The 18,250-nt window shown below is 48.4% G+C and overlaps 7 protein-coding genes and 1 non-coding gene across 8 annotated transcripts; 6 read left to right on the top strand and 2 right to left on the bottom strand.

Moving 5' to 3' along the window:
• The first annotated feature begins 3 nt into the window (after nucleotides 1-3).
• Nucleotides 4-726, top strand: LOC108133516 (ATP-dependent RNA helicase laf-1). The gene is made up of 2 exons (XM_017253467.3): nucleotides 4-435; nucleotides 493-726. The coding sequence occupies exons 1-2, from the start codon at nucleotides 99-101 to the stop codon at nucleotides 672-674; spliced, it is 519 nt and encodes a 172-aa protein (XP_017108956.2). The 5' UTR covers nucleotides 4-98; the 3' UTR covers nucleotides 675-726.
• Nucleotides 704-3,120, bottom strand: ecd (ecdysoneless cell cycle regulator). The gene is made up of 2 exons (XM_017253459.3): nucleotides 2,613-3,120; nucleotides 704-2,546 (listed from the first exon to the last, which is right to left on the bottom strand). Exons 1-2 carry the CDS (start codon nucleotides 2,890-2,892, stop codon nucleotides 766-768), a joined length of 2,061 nt encoding a protein of 686 aa, XP_017108948.2. The 5' UTR covers nucleotides 2,893-3,120; the 3' UTR covers nucleotides 704-765.
• A 507-nt stretch (nucleotides 3,121-3,627) lies between these two features.
• LOC108133513 (uncharacterized) lies at nucleotides 3,628-4,818 on the top strand. Its single transcript, XM_017253464.3, has 2 exons — nucleotides 3,628-3,785; nucleotides 3,872-4,818. Exons 1-2 carry the CDS (start codon nucleotides 3,756-3,758, stop codon nucleotides 4,739-4,741), a joined length of 900 nt encoding a protein of 299 aa, XP_017108953.2. The 5' UTR covers nucleotides 3,628-3,755; the 3' UTR covers nucleotides 4,742-4,818.
• A 230-nt stretch (nucleotides 4,819-5,048) lies between these two features.
• On the top strand, nucleotides 5,049-5,678 carry obst-I (obstructor-I). The gene has a single exon (XM_017252640.2). It carries the CDS (start codon nucleotides 5,049-5,051, stop codon nucleotides 5,676-5,678), a length of 630 nt encoding a protein of 209 aa, XP_017108129.2.
• A 358-nt stretch (nucleotides 5,679-6,036) lies between these two features.
• On the top strand, nucleotides 6,037-7,065 carry LOC108133395 (uncharacterized). Its single transcript, XM_017253312.2, has one exon. It carries the CDS (start codon nucleotides 6,037-6,039, stop codon nucleotides 7,063-7,065), a length of 1,029 nt encoding a protein of 342 aa, XP_017108801.2.
• A 291-nt stretch (nucleotides 7,066-7,356) lies between these two features.
• Nucleotides 7,357-9,859, bottom strand: yellow-g (L-dopachrome tautomerase yellow-g). The gene is made up of 3 exons (XM_017253543.3): nucleotides 9,416-9,859; nucleotides 8,042-8,238; nucleotides 7,357-7,914 (listed from the first exon to the last, which is right to left on the bottom strand). Exons 1-3 carry the CDS (start codon nucleotides 9,857-9,859, stop codon nucleotides 7,371-7,373), a joined length of 1,185 nt encoding a protein of 394 aa, XP_017109032.2. The 3' UTR covers nucleotides 7,357-7,370.
• An 899-nt stretch (nucleotides 9,860-10,758) lies between these two features.
• On the top strand, nucleotides 10,759-10,830 carry TRNAC-GCA (transfer RNA cysteine (anticodon GCA)). The gene has a single exon. It is a non-coding gene; the product is annotated as a tRNA-Cys (tRNA).
• Nucleotides 10,831-13,033: 2,203 nt separating this feature from the next.
• On the top strand, nucleotides 13,034-14,706 carry yellow-g2 (L-dopachrome tautomerase yellow-g2). Its single transcript, XM_017252628.3, has 2 exons — nucleotides 13,034-14,209; nucleotides 14,265-14,706. The coding sequence occupies exons 1-2, from the start codon at nucleotides 13,342-13,344 to the stop codon at nucleotides 14,558-14,560; spliced, it is 1,164 nt and encodes a 387-aa protein (XP_017108117.2). The 5' UTR covers nucleotides 13,034-13,341; the 3' UTR covers nucleotides 14,561-14,706.
• The last annotated feature ends 3,544 nt before the right edge of the window (nucleotides 14,707-18,250 follow it).

Here is an 18,250-nt window from a genome sequence, read left to right as displayed (position 1 = left end):
GTTATCGAAACTGTTCCATCTCTAGTTTCAGCTGAACTAAACTGATTAGAATTTAAAAACATAAATAAGCTGAATTTATAGATTTACGCCTCAGAACTATGGTTGATCCGAATCGCAAGATCAACCGCCTGGCTGATAGGGACATCAGCTTCCTGGAGGAGTGCGAGTTGGAGTTCTCCGGGCGCTTCACAGACGATGACCCGGAGTTTATGGCCCACTGCAGCAAACCGTTCCCGGATCCGCCGATCGTGGAAAACTGGATTGGCGGAGGTGGAGGAGGTGGCGGCGGCGGTGGTGGTGGCGGAAGGGATGGTGGCCATCCGTACAGGAATCATAATCGCTTCAACGGCCACCAGCAACGAGGCGGCGACAGAGGCTGGCAACGGCGCGGTGGAGGAGGGTATCACAACCACCACAACGACAGAGGATTCAGAGGTACGTCGGCAGCTATTCAATGGAATATTCCCTACATTTCTCGAGTTTTATTTTCAGACAACCGGCGCAACAACAGATTCGATAACCGCGATCGCGACAACCGGCGGGATCGTAGTGATGGTGATGGATCTGGTGGTGGCTACAAGCGCTCCTACGATCGGCGCGATTCTCCAAACAATGAGCCGCCAATGAAAGTCCGTCGCGACTACGGAAACTTTGTGCCTGCCTCCAAGGATTAGCTTTAGAGTAGATAAGATTATCCCCCATATTACAATCAGTTATGCACATTTATTTTCGTCCTATTTCTATAATAAGGACCTCTGGTCCAATTTACACGGCCGACTCGGAGAGATTCTTGGGATCCTTATCCTCACAAGCTGCCGCCATACCCACACCCATGGCGCTAAAAAGATTTGAAACGGGCCCAGAGCCGCCAACCTGTGATTTGTAGCTGTCCATCATGTTGCGAAGTGTGTTTACATTTATATTGATGGGCTCAAAGTCCTCGATGTCGTCAAAGTCATCCTCCTCTGCCTGCGGCGCCTTCTTCTTACCATTAAACGTTTTTCCCACAGTGGTTTGTGCCAGTTCCCTGTCCATTTGCTCCATGTACGACTTTATTTGACGGTCCAATGGGAACACGTTGCCGGCCCCTGGTCCAGACAGGCTTCGGTGCAAGTTACTCTCGAGATCATCCTCGTCGGCATAGTCGCTCATTTCGGAGGTGGAGTCCCAGTTGTCCTCGGGTATGACAAAGTCCAGGAAGTTCCGCACATGCGTGCTGTCTGGCTCCTCCTGCTGAATCAGAGAATTCCGCTGGCAAGCCTTGCGCATCGATGCGTTCTTCTTCACCTTGGCTCCAGATGATGTGGAACTCTCGGTCTTTTTCGGTTCCGGCTCGTCGTCATCGGAATCTAGCTCCTCGTGTCCTTTGTGCTCGATGCCTTCAAAGTTGGACTGCTGGTCGAGGAAGTCAGACAGTTGTTTGGTGAACTCTTCGGCATTCATGTCCCCATTGGGCTTGTACAGCTTGTGCGGCCCATACCGATCCTGCAACATGGAATCCAGATCCTCAGCACTAATATTCAGCCACTCGTCTGAATCGCTCGGTTGCAGGTTGTTCTCCTCGTCGCGGAGCTCCTCTGACGCAGCTTCTGCCGGATGAAGTAGAAGTTCCAGAATCTCCGCTCCCACCTGCGGGGCGGTACGGAAGCGCTCCTGATTACCGCGGAAGTAGTCCATGGCCTTTGTCAACAGCTGCTGGTATTCGGCACTGCCCTCCAGATTATCCTTAAAGTAGCCTTTCGATTGGAGGCTCCGATGATATGCGCGCCAGGCTGGCAGCTCCTCCAGCTTCTGCCCATCTATTCTCTTCGCTTGACTGGCCAAGATCTCCAAGCCGCTGGACAGCTTCACGCCAAGCAGTTGCTCCTTATAGAGCTCTGGATTAGCTACAGAGTCTGTGAGCTTCCAGCCGAGTCGTCTTTCGGGTGTGTACTGTTGGTGCATCAGCATGGCGTACAAGCAGCGAGTGAATCCCAAATTTGTGCGTAGGCGGGGAGCCTCGGGCGGAAAGTAGCGCATTGTGCGTAGCGCCTTAGTGTCCATAGAATCGCGATCGCAGAAAGCCCTCACAGCCGATGAGACCAACCGCGGCTGCTGTTTCAGGAGCTGAGCTGCACTCAGGGGAAGCTCCACCACCTGGCGGTGGATTGAGAAGTGGGGCTGGGCGATCTGGAACTCTTTGAGTCGCGCATCGATACAGGATTGAATTTCGCGGGAGCAGCGGTAGAGGGTGGGATTTAAGCGAATTCGTTGGAGGGCATTTGCCATCGTAATAACAGCATCTTGGCTGGTGGCTGCAGAGTTCTGGAGCAACTGGAGGCCCCCATTAACTATATAGACGCGCCGCTCGCAGGATTCCGGCGAGGCCCAGTCCGGGAGCGCTTCTGCCGCTTCGATGAGCAGAAACTCTCCGTCCGAGTCACAGACGCGAGCAATGCAGTCACCGCGGGCACGTGTTATCTCCGTTAGCAAATAGACCACGAACCATTCGTCTGCTATGTTGTCGCCGTAGTGGGTTACGCCATGGAAATAGGGCGGGAGGTCACCTGGGCAGGGAAAAGGAATACCATATACAATTCTGTAACCTACTATTTATAGAATTAGCTTAATACCCAGGTTCTCTTCGTCTTCTGGGTTGGTTTCTTCGTTCAGCAGGCGTTCCTCGGGGCTGCCCGTGCGTATCTGAAGCTTGAACTCATCTTTGTGCCACAGGTAGCTCCGCTCCAGAGTCTTCTCCTTCACGATGGCGTTAATTTCCTTGTGAACTTGGACCATTTGCTGGTGAATCTTTGCCGGGTCCCGCAGATTGTCCGGCAGTCTGGGGAATATGTAGTACTCCACAAAGTCATCCTCTCGCACAAACTCCAGATTTCCGCCAATTAATTTGCTCATCCTTTGTTTCTTTGTTTCCCTTGTTTGTGGGGCGATGACTCAACGAGTCCTTCGCAGCTTAAGTATTCCTCGCCGCTGGCGCTGAGTTCTTGGTCAAAGCAAAGGTTCTCAGGCAAAAAACAGATGTTTTTGTAGCTTTTGCCCTTTGTCTTGGCCGTTTTAATACAGAAAAGTTTAAAAACGAAACTAATTTTCAACCTCTGATATTTATTTATAATGACAGTGCTGCCAGATGACCTTTAGCTTGAAAACCCACGTTCGGGATTCGTGGTTCGTGCCTTGACTACATTTCGATAAACGATTACCGCGAACTTATCGAATATGGGAGGGAACATTTAAATACCATTTTGTTTTGTTTAGAATTGTAAAACAATTTCTTAAGCAACGATTATAAATTTGTTAAAGAATATAAACCTCTAGATGAAGAACATCTTTTTCACATTAGAGATTAGGTAAAAATAATAAAAAGCCGGCAGGCTAAAACTATTGACAGAGTAAGAGTAGCAAATATTGATCCACAAACTCATAAATTTCGGTTATATTTACTCACTAAATAATCTTATGAGACAGATCTAGTTTGGGGAAAATAAAATAGTTTACTCACCCATCATTGCGGCATTCGAGCTGTTGTTGCTTTCAGAATCTTCGCTGCTCCAATCTTTGCCCAACTCCAATTGACTTTCGAAAGCAGATAGGCAAACAGAACACCCGGCCAAAGATATAAAGACCTGGCCCCTTATCTTTACTGTTATTTTTGGGCTTTCATTGGCGTGATCGGAGGCAGCATCGCTTCAGACCATTGACGATACTCGGAGGAGTAGGACCAACGTTTAAATCTACGAAATAGAAGAGAATACGTCACCATGTTTTCCAAAAAACTACAAGCTAGTTTGGTGAGTAATTCATTTTTAAAACAAAATTTGAAGAGAAGGAGGTATAAATAATCTATAACTTATATATTTTATTATTTCCTATAAAGCTGCTTCTCAATGCTGTGGCATCCTTAATGGCTGCTACCGTGACCACCCGTCGCATCCAGCCTCGGGAGTCGAACTCCTGCGAGGGGCGTCAGACTCCAGGACCCATTTGCGAGTCCTGCGAGCTGCTAGCCACCTGTGTGCGGCACTCCAATGGTTGGGTTAACATTCCCGTGGAGTCATGCGACGTGGCCAACGGATACTATTGCAACGCTCGTCTGGGAAGCTGCACAAACGAAACGGGCCCATGCCACCCCTTTGGAATCGAGGGCAACTTCCAATGCACATCCCAGGGCATCTTCCCGGACCCCTATGACTGCCAGAAGTACCACATGTGCTACTTCGTGGGAGCAACTCTGGTGGCCGCTGCCGTGGACTGTGGCAACGACAAGGCCTTTGATGCCCGGACTGGTCAGTGCACCTTGACCCTGAATGATCCCGTCTGTCTTCAGCGGCAATACAACTGCCCCAACGCCGGATTCGTGGCTGCCTGGCCCACTAACCCCAATATTTTCTACGTTTGCAAGTCGACGGTTAACCAGAACCTGAACGATTCCCTCGTCATATATCCCTCACTGCATCGCTGCAATGACGGTGAGATCTTCGTGGACTATGTGTGCCGTACCGGATCGAATGTCCTGCCTCCTAGCACTGATCCATCCAATCCGTCTGAGGTGATCGTGGATCCCAATGACGGAGCATTCAACGTGATTCCCACCACTTGCCAGCACGTGGGCCTCATCGCCGACATGGATGATTGCCGGAAGTACTATTACTGCTCCGCGTTGAATGGCACTCTGCGGCACATGGACTGTCCCTCGGGTACCTACTACCGTCCCGAGCTGTCCTCCTGCGTCCTGGGGTCTTGCTGAACTGTCATTAAGGGAGGATATTTTTAAAGAAGCTTTACCACAAATAAAAGTTAAATAAATGGTGGAGATTTTTAATACATTTCTTAGTGTCTTATTGAAGTACATACTTCTCCATAATTAGGAAGACTAATATTAGAGATCATTCTGTTTCAAGGCCTTCAAGGTCTTAAAACTTTAAAGACTTTTCAAGGCCACCAAGTGGGAGTCACTGCGATTGTCTATTTAATTAACCTAAAACATCACTGCTTCGGTTATCTACCTCTATATAAGAGAGTATCAGGCGAGTCCTCCTTAGCCATTTTCCAACATGACGCCTTGGACCCATCTTGTTCTGTTTGTTGCCTGCTTGTCGATCGTCTTGGTAGCAGCTGGAGCTGATGACTATTCCTGTCCCTCAGGATACAATTTTGACCAAAATATCAGCCTTTGTGTCTCTGAGAACAGCACAGAGTGCACCAACTACCAGATCAGTCGATGTCCTTCTTCCATCTCTGCTGGAGAATACTGCTTGTGTTTGAATAAGCATCTGCAGATCCATGTATGTCCCGAGGGAACTTACTTCGATGCGAGCCATTCAGTTTGCAAGATCGGTGCGGCTCAGTGTCTGGAGGAGCTCACCCCATTTGCCTGCCCCAATGGTAGCGGCAGCACCGACTTCTGCCTTTGCATCGGTGGAAAGTATGTTACTCAAACGTGTCCTGATGGGTACTTCTTTGACGCGGAGAAGAAGTTTTGTTTTCCCACCAACACAGATGAGAATGAAGTGAGTGATAATGGTTCCAAAAGGTGTCAGCGATTCGGGCTGTTTGCCGATCCAGCCGATTGCTCGGGATACTATCACTGCTCCGAAAAGGGCGCCGAAATCAAGTATTCCACATGCCTGGCGGGAACTATCTTCAGTGTAACTTCATTTGCTTGCGTGGCAGGAAGTTGTTAGTTGTAAGATTTTATAGAATATCAATACAACGCAGAATAACAATAAAGATTCATAAAATGTATTGCTGGGTCTGGAGTTCTGAATTTATATAAAAAGGTGTGAAGGTAGGTTCGCTTCAAGGTTTTCTTAGAAAATCGATGAGAAAATCATTAAAAGTATTCCCCTCAATAAAGTATGATAGCAAAGATATGGATATGGATTGTGGTGGAATTTTTGGCCAAAAGCGGATATATTTGTTTTCATTTTTGTTGTGGTTCTATAGGGTTTATCTTTTTAATTAAGGCAAGAACACAGGCTGGCAGATAGGCGGTGCCGTATAAATAGACAATTCCTCAAAAAATCACCAACAGTCTTTATGATGCGGCCTTCACATCACCTATTCGCAGTCTTTCTTGGCCTTGTCGTCGGATGGGCTTCGGCTGGAAGTATCGTCCCATCCCCTCTAGCCGATACCACAGATGATAACCCCTGCCAGAACGTGCGCCTGGCGGGCTTCGTGTGCCTGGACTGCAACACCTTGGGGTACTGCATCCATGACACCACTAACCAGTGGCAGACAGTATCCATGCTGGAGTGCCAGACGGGGCACAGCTTCTACTGCAGCGACGAGGGGACCTTCGGATGCACCTGGCAGTCCCAGTGCACGGTGCCGCAGCGAGGGCCCTTCAGCTGCCAGCAGCCGGGTCTGTTCCCCGATCCCTACGACTGCCGCAAGTATCACGAGTGCAGTGCCCTCAGCGTGGACACCCCGAGGCAGTGCACCAATGGAGCCGGGTACTCCACGTTGACGGGTGATTGCGTACTTCCGCGGGAGAGCGATCAGTGCACAAGTCCGCAGTACAGTTGTACTAAGTCGGGCCAGATCGGAGCCTGGCCGGCCGACAATCGTTTCTACTACATTTGTATGGGCGACGCAGCCACCTCCTTCTATCCCCTGCTACTGAAGTGCGACGATGGCTTTATCTTCCAGAACAGCGGGTGTGTAGCTAACACCCGTAACCTGGCTCTGCGCCCGAAAGAGGCTCCCAAGTGCATTGGCAACTACAACTACGAATGCTCTACTGGCGACGCTTGGGGAAGCACCTATTGCAAGTGCGTCGATGGAGAGTTACAGACCAAGAGCTGCCCCACAGGCTACCACTTCGACCCCAAGATCCTGGCCTGCCGCACAGGACTCGACAGCTTCGACTGCCGCGACTTCGAGGTGATGCCGTGCCCCAACAACCCAGCCAATGATGAGTACTGTCTCTGCATGAGCTCGCAGCTCGAGGTAAGGAGCTGTCCCGAGGGGGAAGTCTTCAACGAATACTCCCTGCTCTGCATGAGCGTAGACGAAGACGAGGAAATAAGATTGGCTCAAGAAGCTCTTAGAATAGCCAACTTGTAGACCGAAATTTCGTTGCTGATTCTTAAAACAAAGAAAGAGTTTAATCCGAGTCTATAAACTGGCATAAGAGATAGCAATAAATATGTTTTATCAAGTGCCTGCCCATTTCTGATTCATTATATCTGGTTCTAGCCCAGACGTAGGCCAAGCTAATCGGTCAAAGCATGGGCAGTCTGATTAGGCCTGATGACCGGCGGCTAGTAATCGACTTTGTTAAAAATTAAACAAATTTTATTGAGACCCAATAACAAAAACAGAGATAGAGGAAACTTGAGGGTAGTTTAAGGGACAATGAGCCAGGTGGCTTAGTCATCACACTCCCGGACGACTGGATGCAGGACGATGGAGGCCCCGTTGCACCCCGTCTTGTCGGAGATAAAGTCATGGAAGTTGCTCTCCAGGGCCCACATGAAGCGCTTGTGACCCGGGAGGACCTGGGTGGACAGTCTGCAGTCGCCACCCCTCTGGACCTCCTGCAGGTTGGAGGCCTTGAAGCACGTCTCCGAGTCCCAGAGATAGATGTCGTTCTCGCCCTTGTATCGGAAGAAGAGAGAGGTGCCCCCATCGGCCCCCAGGAGTACTGCCTGCTTGCCGTAGGGCTTAGGGCCCACGTCGATGATGGAGCCCGCGCCCTGCCCCACCCGCAGGTACTCTCCCTTGATCGAGTAGAGCCGGGGGGAGCTCAGGTAGCTGAAGAAGAGGGTGGAGGTTCCGTCCGGCTTGGCGGTCAGCGCCACGTACAGGACATCGTTGGTGGGGGCGGTGGCCTTGGGCAGGACGATGCGGTACGACTTGTTTCCAGTGATGTCGTAAACCAGGATGCTACGGGCTCCGGCATCGGCAACGTAGCTATGTTTTGAGAAAAGGGGCAGGGATTAGGACCACATACGATTTTAAGACACTGGAAGTCTTGTTAGTTTTTATGAAGATGCTACTTATGGAGGTGCTGTTATAGAGCTTCTCTTCTAAGACTTACACGAAAGGCTTGTTGTCTTTGGAGTAGTCCACCACGATGAACTGCAGGCGGCTTTCGGAGGTGACCAGGTCGCTGAGGTCGATGCTCTTGACCACCTTGTTGTTGGCCGTGTTGATGGCCACGATCTTGGGGCTGCAGCGCCGGATGGGCTGCTCCAGGGTGTTTACAATGCCCACGTCCAGCGCCCAGAGGAGTCCCTGAAACCAAAATGCCAGAGGCGTTCAATTAACGAATCATATTCATGGCTTTTCATGGGCTCTTCACCCATGGCTGTTGATTAAAACATTGTTGTCGTTAAAAACGCCACACGCTCTCATAAAAATAAAATTAATAACAGCATGAATATACATACATGAACTGAATGGAAAATTGTGCAAACAAATGAATTCATTCGCACACATCCCAGTGATTGTTATTGCGATTGCCACTTTTGTGCAAATAAAATAAGAGTGCTTTGCATAAACGCTTCAGTGCCACAATTGCAGTCTGTGTGTGTGGCATTTAAATGAGGTTGGATTGATGGCCAACTATTAGAGTCGCAGTATTGACTTGCAGATGGCCTTGCAAATAGGTCATTTGTATCTCCAGCATGTAACTTGCAACATGAAGCACGTTGACAGTATTTAATAAACCTGTCAGTCTGCTTATCAGTCTTAAACAGTCAGCTACCAACTTTGAAATATCTACGCTGACAAGTATTTAAGCGGAAATCGAAACCAAATCGAAGTTGGTTTCGAAGTGGAATCGAAGTGGAAATCGAAGTTGTGTGAACTGGCTGGGGCTGACACTTCTCTATCGAATGGAAATGGCTTCTGAGAACTTGTCGCTGCATTTCTGGCCGGGCACTTCAGCGACAGCCTTTGCCCTTTTATAATATTCCATTTACGCAACAGTTTTTTCAACCCAGTTGGGTCAGTTGGAGCTCTTTCTCCTCGCACCGCTGACTGGCGCCAATCGCCAGACACGCGTTTTATTTGAAGCGCTTCGTTTTTGTCGCCCCGTTTATTTGATTAAAAAAGCAATTTTTGGTCGTCAGCATCGGGCAGTTAAAAAGTGTGTCCGAGGACGGGTAAGGCGATACCCTGGAGTTGGTAGCTGGTTGGGGATGGTAGAGGTTTCTACCCTCTTGTTTGTACCCAAAGTAGACACTTTAATGTCTTGAAATGATAAAGTATAATGGGTTATAATGGGAATCCTGCAGAGTCTAATAAGAGTTGAAATGGCAGCCACATCTACCTCCAACTCGATGCCATCAACTGGCAATAAAAGGATCAAAAATGATTGTGAAGTCATCAGAGTGGCAGAGACCCTCGACCCACTCTTAATTAAAGTCACAAATTGCAGTTGAACAGCACCGCCATTAATTTTACTCACATTCTGATCCACAGCTATGTCCACCACGGACTGGAGTGCCTGGCAGTTGCCCTCCTCCTGGATGGCCCAGCAGGGGTACGGGGCGATCTTTGTGAGGCACTCGCCCTTCTTCAGGTTGACCTTGCCGAGGGTGAAGGGAACGCCCTGCTTGTACCGGGGGAGGGCCACGAAGGCGGAGTCCCGCTGTAGCTGGGCCCGGGTCACGATCACGTTGCGGGGCACATACCTCCCAGACTGTACGTAAATGTTCTTGGTGGAGTCGCAGGGCCAATGGAGGCTGCTGCCGCTCAGCTGAAAGGTGAGCTCGCCCAGCGGATTCTTGTCGCACTTGGTGCCGGTTATGGCGTTCGAGGCGCTGTCCGAAGATTCGTCGGTCGAGGAACTGTACTCTCCCAGGACAAGGGCTGCGAGGAGCAAGAGCATCAATGGCTGCAGGGCTGCCATTTCGGAGGATGATGTAGCGGTGTAGCTCAGATCTCGGAAGCTACGTCTGACAAGAATCGAGAACTGTCTGAGCGGCGGACAGACTGGTGTTTAAATATAAGACCAGAATGCAGAATGGTGCATCGAGTTGTCGGAGCGTGTTGCAGCAAGGTCGCCGTCTGGTAAACATAGGGGGGAACAAGTGTCTGCGCCGCAAGCCCCCCTCGACACACAGATACACGGCCAGCCAGCACGTCTGGCCCACGCCGGAAATCGGCCAGACCCCCCACTGGCTATTCAATTTGGTTTCTATGCAATGCGGAAGCTGGCGCGGGGAGTGTTGAAACTTAACCCATTCTACGAATGATAACAATTGCATTCTGATTTCTGTTGGACTTTTAACGAAAAGGATACCGTCGTCTCTTGAATTTGTTTTGAAATTTCCATTACTGCTTCTGCCATCCATCGATCATTTGTTTAGTTGCTAACTGAAAACTGATTTTCGCTTGTTGGGCCAACTAAAGTTCAGAGGTCAGGCCGAATCAGTTCCCCGAATGGCCAGAAAGTTCAGTTCCAGCTCTGACGTCTGCGACCTAAACTTTTGCTACCCGGCTTGGTATATTTTCCAGATATTTTCGAGCTGACAATAACATCTGCCAGCTATCAGTTGGCCAAGAGTTTGGGGTCGGAGGGGCGGTGGCTGGTATTCTGCGTTTCTGGCTGATAAGATTGCAGAAAAGTTACCACCGGAGAATCAATGAAGTCAGCCCATGTGAATCACATGAACATTAAGCAGAATTTCGGTTGGGGCCTGCATTCGATTCATAAACAGTCTCCATTCAGTTTCTATTTTAAGATACCCGAGATATTTCATCATCCATTGCCTTTAAGAGGCACTCTCGGACGGGAGAATTCAAGTCGGGGGTATAGCTCAGGGGTAGAGCATTCGACTGCAGATCGAGAGGTCCCCGGTTCAAATCCGGGTGCCCCCTTCAGTAACTTTTTAAATATTTTTTTTATGCGAATTATGACTGAGTGAAATTGCATTAAAGGTGTACTCCGCCCGTCATGGACGTTGAACTCTGAAAGACCTCCCACACATCAAATAACGACAAATAAAAAATGCGTTGACACATTTGGGGAGGGTGGGGTGGTAGATGTCCTGCAGGACAGTCCTTTGTTTGTCTTGGCCTTTTGTGCGGGCGGAAAAGTGGTCAGCACGTGCACTGAATTATGGCCAGAAGTCGGCTGCCATTAAATCTCATAAAGTTTAATCTTCGTAGAACTCGAAAAAAAAAATAGGTCCGGCGGCTGGTCAATATTTTCATAAGCGAGGACCAACAAATGGCCAAGATAACCCTTTTCTGGTGTTTTTTCCGCATGCGGGATGGCCGAGGGATGACTCGGCTCCCAATAAAGCCAAATTACATGCAGATTGAATTTGAGCGAAATCCGATTTAATAAACTGCCATAAGTTGCCTCCCGTCCCGATCGTAATCTCCGAATTTATAGCAGACACACGCCCAAATAAGGGCTGATATGTCAGCCAGTCACCCAGTATGCCGTCCGCAGCTTCATGGCAAAATAAATATTTATACTGGTTATATAAATAAAGCAAGAGTATCAGAAATGGAGGTTTAAATCGAGACTATAAGCTCAATGCTCTATGCTCTTTCGGTTAAAAAAAAGGTTTTCTAAACTAAATATTAATTATTAAATAATTGGGCTTATAAAAGGGTTATTGGGGTTTCATGAAATCACATCCTAAACAGACTCTTCTAGAGAAAAAATAGAGAATTCAGAAAAGCAGACTGCCAAGTGGCATTTGCGAAAAATTATTCGCATCAGAAATAAAACCAATAAACTAATGAATTAATCATTGCAAAATAATTAAACGGAGATGGCTGCTCGATAAAACAACAATTTATGGCAATTCGTCGAAGTGCTGAAGTCGAAGCCCAGTGGCGAACTTTAAGCAGACATAAACAAAAACTTTGGAGACGAACAAAGAAAGCCAGCTAAGTGAAAGCCCATAAATTAGGGGATCAGCTAATACTCATTCATAATCAGGGGACTAATGACTTTTGAATGCTCTTTCCCTTTAATAAAAAGCCTGGGTTCTTGTGGTTCTTTTGCACTTAAAGTTACCCACTATACCCTGCCATCTTTTATGGATTCACTTTTAATTTATAATAAATTCCCGGCTAATCGAAAATGGTCTGCTCAGCAGAAGAGTGTATGCGACCCATTTAGCAAACTGAATCAAACGTGACCACAGACAGTTCTTTTTGGCTTTATTGTTATTGGCTTATTTGCGTATTTTGACACACATACGCCCCACAGACGGCTTCTGGCGGAAAGTTTAAAGAAGTTGGCGGTAAAGTTTGGACCTGGGTCTGTTCATGACGCATACGCCTCGTTAAGGCGGCAATAAAAAAAACTGTCAATGTAATGTGTGGAAAATAGCCCGAGGAGTAGGCTTCATCTCCTTGGGAGGGCTAATGGGGGTCAGCCGGCAGTCTCTTATCATCCCATTCCACCAGTCTTTTTGCCGGTTAGTGTTTACATAAATTATGTCAGATGAGAAGCCCGGAAATGCTTGTCATCAATTTTTTTTGATTGTGCTATGGAGTGTGGGAGCTGTCGGAGCTGGTGGTTGGTGGCTGGTTGCTGGTGGCTACTAGTTGGCATAAATCACTGAGCACGGGTGGCGGGGGAGACGCCACCCGGAATGCGGGTTTTGGCTGACAATTTAACATGCCAAACACGTTGATTCCGGCCCGGAGCGATTCCGGGTTGTCTGCCCCATCGAGGGGCTTTAACCTATTTACGGCGAGAGATGCTACTCCGAAGTGATTTTTCTTCAATTTTTTCCTCCATTTCAGGACGAGATTTGTGGGCTGGGGCAGAGGAAATCACAACTGCGATTGGAGGTTACTCTCTCCAGCTCCTAAGTTGCACCAGCAATTAATTAGCTAAAAATATCGCCGGCAATCAGGAGACACTTGTCGGTTTTCCGTCCCCCAATTGATTGCAGTAATTGCAATGTCGTTTTGCCATTTCGCTGATTAATCGAGGAGGGAAGGACATAAAAAGGGATTCCTTTCTTCTCTTCTCCCTTTTCGCGGAATTTCTGCGGTTTCATGGCCCACGCTTAGCTAGAGACTGTAATTAAAGATAGCAGCTGCCCTTAGAACTATTTGACATTTACAGACGGAAGAAAATGTCTGGCTTAGAGTAGCATAAATTATATAATTCTGCATTACAGAACTTCAACGGTTGTTTAATCACTTAATAGCTATCTTTTTTGTGGCGTTTTTGAAACAGTTTTGGCCAAGGTTCTTGTTCGCAAAAAAATCTGTTTGGAAAATTGAGAATTGGCCGCGCGGCACGTTGCCACTTTCTGGTCAGATTCAGTGGACAAGCGGGCTAATATATAAGCACGCCTCTTGGCCAGCACTTGGAGCACAACTCGGCTGACTATAATCCAAATTGCATCGAAAATGAGACTATTAACGGGTACTTGGCTCGCCCTGATCCTGGCGCTGGGAGTGTCAGTTTCGTTGGTCCGATCACAGGGCACGAAATACGGGCTGTGGACTCCGGATCGCGCCCACTCTGACGCCCAGCCCATCCAGTGGACGGGCGGTCAGTTCGAGTTCCCCTGCGCCAGCACCAAGTCGCTCTTCAAGAGCTCCGGCAAGTTTATACCCAAGAACGTGATCGCCACCAGGGCCCAGCTGATCGGGGACACCATCTACCTGGCCCTGCCCCGCTACAGGAAGGGCGTTCCGGCCACTCTGGTGAAGACCAACGTGAAGCCAGGCACCTGCTCCACCACCTTCAAGCCGTACCCCTGCTGGGACCTGCAGGAGGAGGGCAACTGCAAGGCGCTCCAGTCGGTGGTGGACCTGGTGGTGGATCAGAACGAGGTGCTCTGGGTTCTGGACACGGGCATAGTCAACACCCTGGAGACCCCTGTTCGCAAGTGCCCCCCCAAAGTGGTGGCCATGTCCGTCAAAACTGGCAAGGTGCTGAAGACCGTGTCCCTGGAGGGCCTGACCTCGAGCAGTTCCCGTCTGCAGTACCTCGTGGTGGATTACGCCCCCGATGGCGGCTGCTTCGTTTACGTCAGTGATGCCGCTAACCGGGCCATCATCGTCTACAATCTGCAGGCTGACCGCGGGTTCAGGGTGGTGCTGCCAAAGGCCGTCACCGCTGGCTGCCGCTCCCGGGACGTCCTCTACATAGCCCTGATCCGTCGCGACTGCGGCTCCACCGAGCTCTACTTCACCTACCTCAGCACCAGCAAGCTCTTCTCCCTGAAGTCCGAGTACCTGCGCAGCGGAGTTGCCGATGGACGAATTCTGGGTGAGTTTGTTTGGAAATGAAATTAAATGATTTACTAACTCTGTGTGACCCGCAGATCTCGGCAAGAAGCCCAGCCGTATGGTCATTATCGGAACGGACAATGGCTCGGCGATTTTCTTCCGGAACGAGGGCGACGCAGAGGTGTATCGGTGGGACACGAACTCCACGTTCGCGGAGACTAACTTTAAGCCGGTTTACCGCAGCCAAACCTGTCAGCTGGTCACCCATGCAGTGCCCGACTACAAACGGAATACGATGCGAGTGCTGCAGAGCAATTTCCCGGATTACATGCAAAACCGTGTCGGGTGCGGGGCCATCCAGCAATTGGGTCTGATGCAGGGCTGCTGGTAATCGAGAGACAGCCCAATCCTCCCACAGTACACACGTGTATGCATATTGCAGTTCGGATGGCCATTGTCGGGAATTAGAAAATGGCCATCCGGCGCTATGCTCTGCTCTACTGCTATTCATAGTGGGTGCTGGTTTCTGTATATAAACTAACGACTTTGGTCGCCCTTGTTGTTATCTAAGTTAAGCAAATAAACGTTTCATGGCTGTAAACACATTGCAGAGTAGATATTTTGGATTGTTTGCCGATGGTATCGACTTTGGGATGCCAAAGTTGAGTTCATTGAACTGTCTTTATTGGCTTTTGTTATTAAGTTTTTGGTTCCAAAGGAATTCAATACGGGACCAATGGACTCTGACCAGCAAGAGGAGTTCGGGTGTCCAGCATTTTTCCAAGTAATTCTTTTGACTCTTTCCCGATATGTCTTAATTGGTAAGCTCTCATTAAAAGAGACCTCCTTTAAAAATATGACCCCAACCCTTACCTCCGATACTTTCAACTCCTTTTTAATTTTCAGCCTTTTCCTTTGTGATTTCCTGCGCTGACCCTTCGGACTTTTTATTTTCTTCCCTTGGAGAATAAGCATCGAAATTAATTAAGCTAATTGGAAGCTCTCGCATTAAACGCTGACACAGGCACAATGACGACAAATTGCCGGCACTCACTTGAGCTGATTGCAACGCCATTTCCCTACATCCTTTTCCACTTTGCCCTCGGATCTGGAAACTTACTCCTGTCAGGAAGGCAGGAGCACACAGGAGTTGCGAGTCTACGTCTTAATTGCCCAGGAGATCCGCGACATTAAGGCTTGTTAATTCGAGGTTCTCTGATAAATGGCGTGGCGTCTGTTTTCTCACTCGTTCTCTGTTTTCCTGGGCAGGAAAGGGCGTGGGCCCCCAACTGGCGCCGCGAAAGTTGTGGCGTTATGGCCGAAAGGCGTCTGGCAGAAGCGTTCCCGATAAAGAATCAATTAATCAGCAGCTCTTGTCTGTTGGCCTCCACAGTTTTTCGAACTCCGCGTTATGGCTTCTGGCCGTATCGCATTGCAGCGTATTTTCGCAAATTTTCCGGTGGCTCTTCATCCCATTTCCGCTCTCGATATCCCTAGCACCCGGGAGATAAAAATACCAAACTAAATTTAATGCTTTCGAAAGTGAAAGTATCTGGAACTCCAATCCCCTGTGGGACAGGCAGCAGCTGCAACCAGAAAGCCATAATAAACTTGTGCGCCTCGTTTGATTTACGCGGCCCGAATCGAGAGTGTTTTTGGCCAATGTGTAGGTGTTTCATAACCAAAAAGGGAAAGCCAAGGTCATGGAATAAAATAGAGCCAAGCAAATATTTATTTGATGACCTTTGCAGTTAATCCCAAAACCCACAAGAAAAGAATGTTGAGACTGATATGGAAATGACAGCAACAAATTAACTTTAAGGACTCGAGACTCATTCGTCGCTTGAAGTTCAATGAATACTTTGCGGGTTAAGCTTCGCAGAATTAATGCAGAGGTTTTCCCAAAGGCTTGCCTCCGCCACGCAACTGAAATGGCGTCCTTTGATGTGACACAAATTTAAAATAAAATTCTCTCTCAAACAACCAGATGAAGGAGCCCGCAGACAGACGGTTTGATGCCTTCTGTGACTGCCTGTGTCCTGTGTTGTCAAAAACAAAGCCACAAACACACACAGTGTGGATGGAGAGGCATCAAGGCCGTCAAGATTCCGGCTTCCCCCGGACTGACAAACGCTTTTCCGCTGCACAGGAACGAGTACATATCTTTTAGGTACCTTTCAGGTGGCTTGCATAAAACCCAAGGGATACTTCTAATTAAATCATGCCCCGGCGCAGGAAGGTCTGGCCAAGCCACATGAAAATTTTAATATTTCCGCCCCTTTGAGATGCAGTCACCTGGAAAGCCATGACTTAAAGGCACTTTAAGCGGGCATTTTAAATTCGAGGCACAAATTATCTCGACGTTGGGTGGGGAATTTATCGGAAATCGTAAGTTAAGCCTGCCTTATACAATTTTCATCAAGTCTGCGGACAGTTAAGTGATGTCTAAAGCCACTTAAAGCTCTCGCCCGGATAAATCAACTTCAATCGGCACAAGATTGACAGAATCGAGTTCCTTTTGGCCGCATTCCGCTGGTCCCCAGGCTCCAAACTAACAAAGTGACTCGGGACTGTCAAATTTTCGGGACCCACACCCTCCTCCCACACTGAAATGTTGGGCAGGCAAGGCCCAAATCTAAGACCCCGGGGCGGGGGAGTATGTTGAATGGATCGGAACGCTTCAGTTTGGCGCCCCCCTTGAGATGGGTTTGACAGGGAATGGCAGCCTCTCCTCAAATGCTTTCACTTCTTTTGTCTGCGAGTGCCAGTGAATGGAACAAAACATTCAAGCCAGGCACTAGCACTCTTCTGGTTAATCGAACAGCCTGAAAAGTGGGAAAAGTGCGTCTCTACAGACTACCGACTACCGACTGCCGGTGGAAAATTGCAAATGAAAGCGTGAACACGTTGCGCAAATAAATCTGTTAACAAAATATCAACAGCTTCCGGCAGCAGCTGTGCTACTAGGACATCCAACAACAATCAAGACGAGTCCTTAAAGAAGGAGGAGCTACAGCACCCAAGATTTACAAGTGAGGTGACGCAAAAAGTACTGCAGTTTCTGTTCAAGATTTTTTGATAAAGCTGTTATAATTTTTTTACTCATAGATTTGTTTGACAAAAATTTAAATACTTAAAAAAAATGAAGAGGTCTTCTGGTAATGAGTTCTTTAGGCTATTGTTCTGCCTCTGGGTATAGTAGCTCCTGACAATGGCCAGTTCGCACCACATTTTCATGTGGATTTTTGGGATTATCGGTTCGGGCTCCGAAAACAGCACGCACCGGAGCGAAGGCTTTTGTCTGTGGTTGTGGAAGCCACGGAAGCTTTTTGGGGTCTGTTGTTGTCAAGTCAGCATTTCCGGTACCCATCGCACTGGCCTACTCCTCTCGCCGCAGGACCTTTGGGATGGGAATCCTAACACGCATATCCATTGAGTGGCAGACGGGCGGCTGGACAAGCGACGTCTGAGTGTCAGAGGACATGGGATATGCTGGAGGATATAGTTTGACTTCCATTGGTGGGAGATTTAATGCAAAGTAGCTAACGTTGGCATGTGTGAAGGCCAAATGGAGCGGCAACGCGGGGGAGCTGGCCAAATCACAGGCCAAAAAATGGTTGCCAAACGACTTCCGCCAAGGCTTATTTGAATGGGTCACGTGCGGGGAAGAAAATGGATCCAAAACACAAAATCCTGCACTTTGAAAAAGGAATACGATTACCTCCACGGCTGAGTAAGCTGAGTACTATTCTTTATGCGAATGTCGTCTGTAAAATACATTTTTTTTTCAATGTATTTCTTTTGTGAGGCCATCAAGTATAATCAAATTTCTTCGGTGGGTGGCTGGCAAATCGATGCAATTGAAAAATAATTGAACACCTCGAATGCTTATTGAATGTCATTTCAAAATTCATGTCGAGGCGGCGCCAATACAGAGTGTTGAGGTAGTAAAGGGAATGTCTCGCAGGAGGATCTCGCATATCTAATGGTTGCCCCATTCGCAGGAATTCAGGACATTGTCAACGTTCCGCATTCCTCATGCCATGCACGCTCCGGTCGGAGAAGAGGAAAAATATTGATT

This window comes from Drosophila bipectinata, chromosome 3L, assembly GCF_030179905.1.
Source record: "Drosophila bipectinata strain 14024-0381.07 chromosome 3L, DbipHiC1v2, whole genome shotgun sequence".
Classification (NCBI taxonomy): domain Eukaryota; kingdom Metazoa; phylum Arthropoda; class Insecta; order Diptera; family Drosophilidae; genus Drosophila; species Drosophila bipectinata.
The sequence above is the reverse complement of the archived record's forward strand: the minus strand, read 5'-3'. Positions and strand labels throughout refer to the sequence as shown.

Excerpts from the sequence above, each read along its gene's own strand:
- yellow-g2 (XM_017252628.3), top strand. The coding sequence starts at position 13,342 with ATGAGACTATTAACGGGTACTTGGCTCGCCCTGATCCTGGCGCTGGGA. Across the intron at positions 14,210-14,264 it reads TGCCGATGGACGAATTCTGG|ATCTCGGCAAGAAGCCCAGC; the intron begins GTGAGTTTGTTT and ends TGTGACCCGCAG.
- ecd (XM_017253459.3), bottom strand. The coding sequence starts at position 2,892 with ATGAGCAAATTAATTGGCGGAAATCTGGAGTTTGTGCGAGAGGATGAC. Across the intron at positions 2,547-2,612 it reads AGAAGACGAAGAGAACCTGG|GTGACCTCCCGCCCTATTTC; the intron begins GTATTAAGCTAA and ends TTCCCTGCCCAG.
- yellow-g (XM_017253543.3), bottom strand. The coding sequence starts at position 9,859 with ATGGCAGCCCTGCAGCCATTGATGCTCTTGCTCCTCGCAGCCCTTGTC. Across the intron at positions 8,239-9,415 it reads ACATAGCTGTGGATCAGAAT|GGACTCCTCTGGGCGCTGGA; the intron begins GTGAGTAAAATT and ends TTTTGGTTTCAG. Across the intron at positions 7,915-8,041 it reads AAAGACAACAAGCCTTTCGT|CTACGTTGCCGATGCCGGAG; the intron begins GTAAGTCTTAGA and ends CTCAAAACATAG.
- obst-I (XM_017252640.2), top strand. The coding sequence starts at position 5,049 with ATGACGCCTTGGACCCATCTTGTTCTGTTTGTTGCCTGCTTGTCGATC.
- LOC108133395 (XM_017253312.2), top strand. The coding sequence starts at position 6,037 with ATGCGGCCTTCACATCACCTATTCGCAGTCTTTCTTGGCCTTGTCGTC.
- LOC108133516 (XM_017253467.3), top strand. The coding sequence starts at position 99 with ATGGTTGATCCGAATCGCAAGATCAACCGCCTGGCTGATAGGGACATC. Across the intron at positions 436-492 it reads CAACGACAGAGGATTCAGAG|ACAACCGGCGCAACAACAGA; the intron begins GTACGTCGGCAG and ends TTTTATTTTCAG.
- LOC108133513 (XM_017253464.3), top strand. The coding sequence starts at position 3,756 with ATGTTTTCCAAAAAACTACAAGCTAGTTTG. Across the intron at positions 3,786-3,871 it reads AAAAACTACAAGCTAGTTTG|CTGCTTCTCAATGCTGTGGC; the intron begins GTGAGTAATTCA and ends TTTCCTATAAAG.